Source organism: Pinus tabuliformis, chromosome Q, assembly GCF_031772625.1.
Source record: "Pinus tabuliformis cultivar Carrire ecotype Pingquan chromosome Q, CPIR1, whole genome shotgun sequence".
NCBI lineage: Eukaryota > Viridiplantae > Streptophyta > Pinopsida > Pinales > Pinaceae > Pinus > Pinus tabuliformis.
Genome location: NC_142296.1, coordinates 618,506,392 through 618,517,916, shown reverse-complemented (window position 1 = coordinate 618,517,916; position 11,525 = coordinate 618,506,392). Strand labels below are relative to the sequence as shown.

Sequence of the window (11,525 nt, the reverse complement as noted above, 5' to 3'; positions counted from 1 at the left end):
AAAAGGGAGAGGAGAGGATGCGTAAGCATGACTCGACTGATAAGGACCTTTAGGTGCTCGACCAAAAGGGAGAGGAGAGGATGCGTAAGCATGACTCGACTGATAAGGACCTTTAGGTGCTCGACCAAAAGGGAGAGGAGAGGATGCGTAAGCATGACTCGACTGATAAGGAGAGGAATTTCCCATTTTTGCTCAATCACAGGCCGCTCCGTAATTGCTTGATTCTTGGTTGTCCCCATATTCGATTTTATGTATTTACTCATAGTATCGTTGCCCTTGCTCGGTAGTTCCGTAGCAGGTGCTTTCGGACGTTTTCTAGGTTCAGAAGGAACCGCCATAGTAACCACCACGTGCGTTTCATTATCTTCTATCTTATCCTTGACTGCTTCTCATGAAGTTGCACCGGGAGCTAGTGCTTGCTATCTAAAAATTGCTCCACGGATCTTCTCTGAAATGTTTGATGCTTCCCACAGTGGTTGGGTTTCGGGCAAAAGGCAGATTTTATGTTATAAAATATAATGTTATGAACCAGTATTTATAAAATATTATAATTAATTTAAAACAAAGTAGTAGTTTAATAAAACATTTTAATGCTATGATGTGTTATATGTACTTTAAACAATAATAAAATTGTAAAATGAATTATATGAATATTTGTTTAATATTCTTTTTTTAATAGATAAAGATTATATATATAAAATTGATGTTGAAGAGAATGATAAAAAATTAATAATTATTTATTTAATATTGAATTATAGTAATTTTTTTATATAATGCTCATATTATAATACACATTATGTCATTATAGTATAGATTGATATAATGAGAGTTGTATAAATGGTACACATGCTATTTTTACATATTTTTTTCAAATTTATATTTTTTAGATTATTTTTTTGTAAATTAAAAAATAAAACCCATAAAAATTGTCTATTCAATACTTTACACCAATGAAATTTTTAAATTTAATTACAAATCATTTGTGTTTAGAATAATTAATATATAATGCTATTTTCAAATTATTTATATTTATTGTAAATAGTAATTAATAATAGAGTAAACAAAAGTCAATTCTTGCCATCATTACACAATAAGAGAGGAGACATTTCAACCGATCATATTTGATATCAATAGAAATAAAATTTATTTAAATATTAAAATTTAATTTCATATTGTTAAACTTTGGATAGATTTTAAATTTTTATAATCAACCAAGTCAATGAAAAACTAAATATCTAGCTGGAGGTATATTAATATTTAAATTAGACTTTTGTTTCATAGGTGAGAAAACCTATTATAACTTAGTTGTTAAACTAGTAGGGATGACAATTATTTCTTATTGCTAACCGCGAATACACAAGGTGACTCATGAAAACCACGCGACTTGGAATAATTGGCTCATGATCCCTAATGGGGTAAGCTTTGTGACTCATGAAAACCACGCCACTTGGAATAATTGGCTCATGATCCCTAATGGGGTAAGCTTTCACTCCTGCCACGGTTAACCTGTTTCCTTACATCCGAGAAACACAAACTCTTAACCAAACAAAAACAGTTTTGTAGCATACTCCATAAATTTTTAATTGAATCCATATATACAATCAAAAAACTAGTTTAAATAACGCAAATCAAAATTTCACCTTAATTTTTTCCACCAATTCAAACACAAAGTCCAAAAATTCATGCTAAAAACAATTCCTATTAAAAATAATTCCTATTTTTTAACAATAATGAAAAGAATTAAAATGAAAATTAAAAAAAACTATAAGTTCCAATATCATAATAATTAATTCCTAAACAAACCATAATTTAAACATCGATGACACTGAACCCTCCCAGTAATGCACACGTTAGGGTTAAGAAACTTCACGTACTATATACAGTGGGACGGGCTGGGCCTTTGTTCAACTTATTGGTCCACGTTAGGGTTAAGAAACTTCACGTACTATATACAGTGGGACGGGCTGGGCCTTTGTTCAACTTATTGGTCCAAGGTATTCTACAACCTAATTGTCCAAGAGATTCTACAATGGCTGCACCTGCCCCTCATCTCATCCTCCTTCCCTCCCTGGGAATCGGTCACCTCATTCCCTTCACAGAGCTCGCCAAGAAGCTGGCTGCCCGAGGATTTCTCATCTCCTTCGTCGTAACGCCTCATGGTCTCTCCATTGCAAGAAACAAGATCGCAGATGCAGCGAATATACATATTGTAGAGCTCCATATTTCCGATGAGATAAAGCCGGAAGCCATTAATCACGGAAGTGATGCTTCACACCAGATTATACCCGTGTTTGTTTTGAATGACACATTGCTTCGAGATGCATTCAACAATCTGCTATTCTCTGATCTCTATCCTCCTCCCCTATGCATCGTTACAGACTTTTTGTTGAGCTGGACAGTAACTATGGCGGCCAAGCTGGGAATCCCGAGGGTGAATGTTGAGTGCACGCCTGCCTATTCCCGAAATCTCGGCGATGACCTGTGGAGCAGATTGCCCCGCGACCTGGAACGAACCTCTTCTGGCAGGTATATTGTTCCTCATCAGACCAATGTCACTATCCTCTCGCGCTCTCAGATGCCCTCTTTCGTCCCCGATTGGGATGAAACTCATGCGATGCACAAGTATTGGGGAGAATTTCTTAGTTTGACGAAGCAGAGCTGGATGACTATCGGCAACACCTTCTATGAGTTGGAAGGAGATGATGTGGATGAATTTCAGAAACGCTGTGCAGGCCCCTTCCGACCCATCGGGCCTCTGCTGCCGGACTCTTTTCTAAGCGGCCAATATCTCACCACCCCAACGGCTCGACAGGCCGCGGCGGAGCTAGAGTGGTTGGACCATCGAACCCCGGGATCTGTCGTTTACGTCTCTTTTGGCAGCCAAAGTTTGATCTCTTCTTCTCAGATCATTGAATTGGCGTTGGGTTTAGAGGCGAGCGGGAAGCCGTTTCTTTGGGTTCTGAAACTCCCAGATTCTGGTGAGAAGAATCCCACCCTGGATGGCTTTTACAGGCGCACAGAGCATCGTGGCCGCATAGTAAGTGGATGGACAGATCAGCTAGCCATCCTTTCTCACCGTTCCGTGGGGGCTTTTATTACCCATTGTGGTTGGAACTCTGCGCTTGAAGCCATCTCCATGGGCGTTCCTCTAATCTGTTGGCCATTGTTTGCAGATCAGCACTTCAATGCGCGACTTATCGTGGAGGAAGTGAAGGTTGGAATAGAGGTTGTGAAGCGTGAGGAGGATGAAATGGTTACAAGGGACGAAATAGAAAAGTGTGTGAGTACTCTAATGGGTGATGATCACAGTCTGGATGACCAAGTCAAATCGTTGAAGGAAAACTGTAAAAAGCTGAAGGAATTGGCCAAGAAAACCGTAAGGGAAGATGGATCTTCATATAAGAATTTCGACATGTTCGTAGAAGACATTCTGTCACTTCAGAATAAGAAGAAAAATCCAGTTTCAAATTCCCTGTAACTGCACTTGTAACAGCAGAACGGAATGGCAAGGCCGCGCTGACTAGTTGTTCGGTAGTTTTATGGGTTGCCAATAAACCATTCCTCCTCTGGAAGATGTTCAGTTGACTAGTTGTTCGGTAGTTTTATGGGTTGCCAATAAACCATTCCTGCTCTGGATGATGTTCAGTTGACTAGTTGTTCGGTAGCTTTATGGGTTGCCAATAAACCATTCCTCCTATGGAAGATGTTCACTCTAATATATTGTATTGTATAAGCTGCCTAGAAATTGTTAGGTCAATAAGTTTATATTTTATGGAGACAGTTTGAGGGTATGTTCAACGTGTATAAATATATAATAGAAATTGTTATTTCATTAAGTTTATATTTTATGGAGACGGGTTGAGGGTGTGTTTAACATCTATAAATATATAGATTTTTGATTAGCACACATTTATGTATTCTTTTTATTGTTTGATATGTTTGTTTTTTTATGGGTTAATTTTTGTAATCGGTGTATTGTATATGCACTACTATACCAATGATATTTTTAAGACAAATTAGATATTTATGTATTTTTTTTATTGTTTGATATGTTTGGATTTTAAGTGTTAATTTTTGTAATTATTGTATTGTATATACATTATTATGTTAATGACACTTTTAAAACACAATGAATCTTTTGTCATAAAGAAATTCAATTTTTTTTTGTTATTTTAGTTATTTTACATTAAAATTTAGTACTAATTAAATTGTCGTAAATATAAAATTTAAAACAAAAACAATTTGAGACAAAAATATTTTAACACAAAATTTCATATTTAAAACAAGAATAGTTTAAAACAAAGACAAAATTTTATATTTAAGACAAAAATAGTTTGAGACAAAACTTTATATTTATTGTTGACAACTATGGCATTTTAACAATCTAGAACCTAAAACAAACAAGCATAAAAATAGACAAGTACCAACTATTTCAACAAATTCAGTTTCATAAAATATTGTTGGTGTTCATCCTAAAGACATTAGCAACTTTTTCTGTAAGTGACATAGATCCATCTTAATTCCAGATCTAACAAGCATCGAGAGGTATCAAATCTCTTGAGGTGCAAAGTATGGCTGAAAACATGAAAACATGAGGAAAGATTTGCACATCAAGAGACATGATCCCTCTCCGCTCTTGATAGACCCCAAATTAATATAAATCTAGGCTAGTACAAAATATGCATTGATTATCCTAAGGAAAGTAGTCACTAAATATATTGATTGGTAATTTTTTTTTCTTTATGGAATGAATCAAAGGAAATTTAAAGAAGGAAAAATATATTTCAATAATCCTTATTTCCATGACCTTTTCCACATTAGATAGGAAGATGTTCAAAATTTTATGGAAGGAATGAACATTAGACAAGGAATCTTAAATTTTAATAATCTTTTATGACTTTTTTTTTACTTGTGGGAGTATATTGTAATGAGTTTGGGTCAAAATGTTTTGGATTTTAATTAATTTGAAATTTTATAGAAGCTTTTCCCAAAGTTTATTAAAATTTTGGTAAAATTAAATATTAAACTTTTTTTTTAGAAATTGAAAATTATTTTTTAAATATCTAAAATTTGAATTTCTAATTTTTTATTGGTGGATGACTAATTTTATGTGGTTTAAAATCAATTTTTCAGAATTAAAAATTGTTTAAAAAAAATTTCCAATCACCAAGTGTCTTCATCAATTAATTATCATTTTGTTTTTTTCCAAATTTATGAATTTTTCTATAATTAATATTTTCTTTTCAAAAAAAACAGACATTACATTAAAGAGTTTAACTAACCAAGGAAACTTGCCTGTTTAAAAAACAAAAGAAACAATGACATATTACACTGATTTTTCCCTTGCTGAGTTTCTTCATATTTTCCCTTATTGATTTTTGTTATTGAATGAAATTGATTCAATCATTTTTTTCAATAAACTTTATTATATATTTCCACAATTCAATTCTAAATCACTATGCTATATAAAAAATACAAGTGCTACCTAGTTGCTAGTACTTGTCGTTTAATTTAAATATAGTTGAATTGGAGTTTGGATTGCTAATAGACTACGAGCTGATCAATTAAAGCCTTGATAAAAAAAATAGATATGAAAGTGAAAATGTTGTGGTGTTTTTTTATGAACATCCACTCCATTGGCTGTAATGAAGCTCTATAACTTTATTTCCTTGGCATGTTTTATTCAAATTGATATGGATAAACTTAGTTTCAATTGAAAGAGATGTGAATTTCAAAAAACTTGTTTTGCACGAACATTTGTCTCCTACAATGTTCATGGGCATTATACATGATTGATATAGAGATGAATGTAATTGTGTCTGTGGCAGTGAAGACCAACAAAAGTTTGATTGTCATCGCTAAAATTATCATTTCCAATATTCTATTCTTATATACTAACTTCAACTATAAAGAAAATCATAATTTTTACAACACATACTTATCCTATACTAAAATATTAAATGATAAACAATGTATACAACAAATAAATTTTAATGGGTGAGATGCAATAGAAAATCATCAACTACGAACAACTTTTATTAAGTGAAATGGATTAGAAATCAAATACCAATTTGATCAGCTAGCTATGTAAATAGATAATAATATTTAAAAAGAAACCTAGACATTAATATAAACAAAAGCATATACTCGTTCAACAATAGTGAAAATTGAGAATTGAAAAAATATAAATGAAACAGAGTATTTATACTTACAAAATGAGCACAACTCAAAATAAACCATAGGATTACTTCGCAAGTTCGACTTTGATCGCAATCCTGAAAAGTTCGAAGAAAAAAAATGAGACATAGATTTATACTTTTGAAACAAACAAAAATGAAAGAAAACACTTATCCTAAAGTTGTGTATATGGTATTGTCATGTTATTTAGACTAGGAGCGTAAAATCGCCAATAAAATCATCAAAAATTCCATAGATGATTGCATAGATATCATTGAGGTAGTTTTTTTCAAAGAAAAAAGTTGTTGACTCAATGAATCCTACTCCGTGTAACGATATAAAACTAGTCTACATATTCTATGGAGAAATTGTTTTACAATAAATAGAGTAAAAAATCCCAACCAAAATCTAGTATCTTAATTGGAAGAAAGTTAATCAAATTGCTATGTTGTGATTATCTGATAGGGTTTTATGTCATGGTCTGTCCTTTGATCATTAAAGGATAGAAGTAAACAAATTTAGTCTCATTTTATAATGGCCAAGCGTTGGGGATTTCAAGAAATCGGGAAACAAAACCAAAGCATAGGAGGAAATAGAAACTAAATGGTAAAGGGAAACTGAAATAGTAGGGAACATTACCGCAAACAAGGGGAGGATGCATGGTGTAGTTTCCAATGGAATAAAAAATAGGAAAGAGAAATAGTCATTGCAAATTAGAAAGTAATAAAACAAAATAAAATATATTGGAAAAAGTTTTTTTAATTGTTTTTTTTCTTTTTAAAATTTGTATATTAAATTGAAAATATGGAGAAATAACCTATAATTCATGAAAATGGGTATAATGGAAAAAGGTAAAAAAGATCAAAATGAAAAAGTTAAATAAAAAAGATAAATAAAAATAAAAATTAGTAACTAATCTAAAAGTAGAAGTTAGTAAACAACACCTATAATAAAACCTCAACCAATCACTTTACAAATATATAAATTTAAATAATAATAAGAATAACATAAATTGAATTCCCAATGTTAAACTTTGGATAAGCAACAAATTTTTTTGGTCAAAGACAAATTAATAGACAGTCACCTATAAGAAGATTTTCTCATTTGTCTTCACAATTTTAATCATAATTTAAAAATATAAAATATAAAATATTTTTTAGGAATCTTTTGCATGGGATACTTCATATTAATTTGATTTTTTTGACATAATTTTGTTACTATATATTATTTATTTGTCGTTGAATTAAGATGAGTATAAATTTAAAGTTAAGTAAATAACTTGTTACAATAATTAGCTTTAAAAAACTTATTTATTTTATTATTGTCATATATATACATTATTTAATATATAGATACTAGACATTGTAATTTCCTCTCTTTATTTGTGTGACATCTCCTGGTAATTTGTAAATATTAATTACCACAGTAAAAGACATGATACTATTGCATAGGTTTAGGGAAGGTCAAATGACAAACTGGAACCTTTAAACTTCTGTTTGATTAATAAATTATGTCATTAAGTTGTGCAAAAGTCATGACATCTTGGAAAGAATGCCAATTGTGTCTCACATGTCAGTTGGGTAGACGATTATGATCAGGCGATAACGTGCCCATATATTCTCCTTGAGAATTATTTCTCAAAAGATGGAACCCAAAAGGGTAATAGGTACCTGAGGTAACCAAAAAAAGGAGAAAAAAGACAAAGCTGTAACAAAGACTTTGTTTTCAATCCGTGCTGAAGAGTTAGACATATTTATGCAAGCTAGTTGGACTAAGTCTAGTTAGAACCAGATAGTCAAAAAATAATTGGTTGTATGTTGTTACAGACTACCCTGCTTATGAGAATAGCATGGGGGGAGTGTTATAAAGTAATTTGTCACTCTCCTGTCACTCCTCGTTTATGATCCCGAAGAACCCTAGTAGTGACTAGTATGTTATACTTTCACTGTGAAACCTATGCTCTTGCATCCCTTGAAGTTTGAAGAAAGCAGTCCCCACTCCCTTCAGAACATTTCTAGAGAATCCTTCTTAAAACCAATTTTTTAAGAACAACGCTCTTTCCCAGTGTCTCACCCACGCCAATGGCAAAGTTTTACACTGTGACCTGTGCCGATTGACGCTACTATTAGCCCACTACCCGCGCCGTTCTACCTCTAGACTATTTTTATAAAAGGAAACGAAGTTTCACGTCTAGAAACTTCTAGTGGTGATGTGCTGGATGTTCGTTTGGTTGGATAAGGGTTGAGAAATCCATATAAGGTTCTTTCCCCCTTAAAAGTGGAACTTCCCAAGGAGATAAGACCTTCTTCCCCTTGAGTGGATCTCATTTCTTATCCTCCTCTCCCTATATAAACCACTTCCTCTTACCCTTTTTGGTTACAATACAACACATAGTGAAAGTGGTGGGGAAATAGAACCAACTGCAAAATTTTGAAATCTTTAGCTTTTGATAGAAGAAGATTAGTCTTAGATTAAAAGAGACTAGTCTTTGGTAGCTAAAGCATGAGGAGAGAGAGTTAGAGCTTGGAAGCCATTTCATGTCAAGCTAGAGGAGGAAATAAGTGTTGAAAAGGCGTGTAGCGGGACTTGGATACCACAAATGAGATCTCCAACGTCAAGGCTTCGGTTGTATTTTTCTTTGAAGATTATTTTAATACAACTAATGGTTTATTTCCTATATCAGGTGTAATATTACATTTGATAGCTTATAACTCCTTGACCTTTTAAGTAGATTCGATTCGATTTTATGCTATCACGTTTTCTTTTTTTTCTTGCATGTTTGTTTCAGGTACTTGAACGAAAGGAATGAAAGGAAGTTGGAGCAAGGAATCAAGATCACCATTAAGTGGATTAATGTTATAAGAGGTAGGCCCTCTTATTTGATTCTAATATAAGGAAATTTATATTATATTGTCTTATTTGTGGCTAGACCCACTCTCTTGAGCTAGAGGGATTGTCTCTGTCCACAGAGAGGATATTCCTACACCACAAATTGGCAACTCCGCTCGGGAAATACATCTCCTTTTCATCACTCTTTTTTTTCTACTTGTGTGGCTAGTTTGTTTATTTATGGTCTTCTGGATATGTATTGACCTATTTGAAGGCATACAGACACTAGCCCACCCTCTGATGTGTTAAGCCTAGCCCTGTGTGAAGTTATTTTTTATTTTTTCTTTGAATCCCTTGATCAGCGTTAGTTTGAGCCAAAAAATCGTGTCGATCCTCAAGCAGCGCTAGTTTCAACCAAACAGTTGCATCGATCAGTGCCAGTGTTAGCCTGACAGTCGCGTCAGACCCCTTTTCAGCGCTAGTTTCAACAAAAAATTCATGTCAATTTCTGAGTTAAGAAAAATTGGAGTTTCTCCCATTCTAGTGCTTGACCCTCAGACTCTCTTCTTCTGCCCAGAAGTGACTAGGATGCTTTGTTTGCTGGGTTTGATTGATTAATTGGCATGAAGTTTCATTGCTTGATTTTTTGAGCTTTTTGGATGGTTTCTATGACCCTAGGGAATCTAGGTCAACTACCGTTCATTTGTTTGTTTACTCATTGTGTCAATTTTCTAATTTACTGCTTCATTTAATCCATCTTTCAGTCGCAACATCTTCATTACTTCATTTTCAATTGAATGAGTGAAATAGTCTGGTTTGTTCTCTTATTTCAAGTGTCTCTTTTCTCTTTCCAAGCATATATTACATTGCTTGGTTTGTCGGTTGAAGCATTTATGTGTTTGGTTTGTTCGATTCAGGGAAGAAGTTGCTTTTAGTTTCTTTTATCATTCTTTGAATTTGATTGATGCTTGTTTGTTCAGAATTGTGAAAATTTTCATTAAAGTGCTTTATGTGAAAGACTCATTTTGCATTTTATGAAAAGAAGAACATCATTCTAGTTTACTTAAGCAAAAATATTGCATTAGTAGTGTTATTGAGAAGTTAGAATTGCATCACCATAGGCATGAGACATGAAATAAACTTTTTTTGTTGTTAAGGGAAGATTAAGTGCATTTAGGACATGTATTAGTAAAATATTTCATTCTTTGGTTGTTGCATTGATTGTGTATTCTCTATCCCTCAATTAATGTAAAATTTCATCGAAGACAAATATTTCTTTTCTCATATAGCTTCATATAGAAGTTTTCATATGACAACAGTAGGGCCATGAAATTGAAACCTAATTCAGGATAAACCATTAAAATTTATTGAATTAACCTAAGGAAGCATTGAAACTTAACGCTCACATTTAGTGTTCTAGGCTAGAGATGGGTTCCGACGTCTTTAAACTTAATCGCTGTCATTCACAATGATCTTGCATTAGAAAGCACTAGCATGGACTTGTGCTCTCTGTACCATCGTGTATATAAAGGGAGATCCCTATAGGTTGTAATCCTTTATCCATAGGAAGCTGAGTTTGCCACCTTGTAAACGTGATACACCGAACACAGCATTCGGGGACATTGCCTACTCGTACTTTTCGGTTCGTCGAGAGGTATTCTGTAGTTCACGATTACCTGGTAATCCTTTACGCCTAGAGTACCCTGAGTAGTCATATTTGATCTTTACTGACTCTTTAAATTTGAAAAAAACATCGAGCACTTGTCCTTTCGAGCTCGTTAAATCCGAAAGCGAATAGAGTCACCTTTTGTCCTTTTCTCGACTCTTAAAACATGAAAAGGAAAAGTTTTGTTTCAGTGTCTTAAAATTAACTGCACACAAAATATTCCTGGTTAAAACTATCTTCCTTAGTGATTCTTTAGGGTTGATTCCAATGGCAACATTTCTGGGGTTTACCAGTCAAGGATTCCCCTCCGATGGGAGTCCTGGTCCTTTTCCTTCTTTTGGAAATGCTGACACTCCTTATATGGCAATGTTTTCCCTTCCTGGGTTAACTATTGGTTTACCTATCTAGTTATTTTCGACCTCGGTGGTCCTGAGTGTCCCAACTTCTGTCCAACCATCTCCTTCACCTGAAAAACACCATGTTGATTCTAAGGTTGACCTCTCACATTCTTCACCTATTTTTTCACCCTCCTCTTCTACTTTTCCTGGTGAAAGTTTGAAATCCAGTAACTAGGAGGCTAAGAAGAAAAATAAGAAGAAGAAATCAGATAAGTGAGATGCCAACCGTGCAACTATTGCTCCAAATGCACTTCCTGTCGATAAACCTTTCGATTCTTTACGGAAGGTAAAATTACCTTGCAGGCTATGTAAGGGTGACCATCTCCTTCGAGACTATCTTGGTATTCCCAGAGTCTTATATGTATGGTCTCAAAATCTGGATCGACCATCCCCATCAACCTCTAGAGATCATGTTGATGCTACACCCTCAACTAGCGATGGTAAGAAGAAGGGAA

General features: G+C 33.7%; 1 protein-coding gene across 1 annotated transcript; it reads left to right on the top strand.

Annotated features, from left to right (window-relative positions):
• Positions 1 to 1,819: 1,819 nt before the first annotated feature.
• On the top strand, positions 1,820 to 3,478 carry LOC149220957 (scopoletin glucosyltransferase-like). The gene has a single exon (XM_089387263.1). It carries the CDS (start codon positions 1,820 to 1,822, stop codon positions 3,476 to 3,478), a length of 1,659 nt encoding a protein of 552 aa, XP_089243389.1.
• The last annotated feature ends 8,047 nt before the right edge of the window (positions 3,479 to 11,525 follow it).

Bases quoted from the DNA above. Each gene is read 5' to 3' on its own strand.
- LOC149220957 (XM_089387263.1), top strand. From the start codon at position 1,820: ATGACACTGAACCCTCCCAGTAATGCACACGTTAGGGTTAAGAAACTT.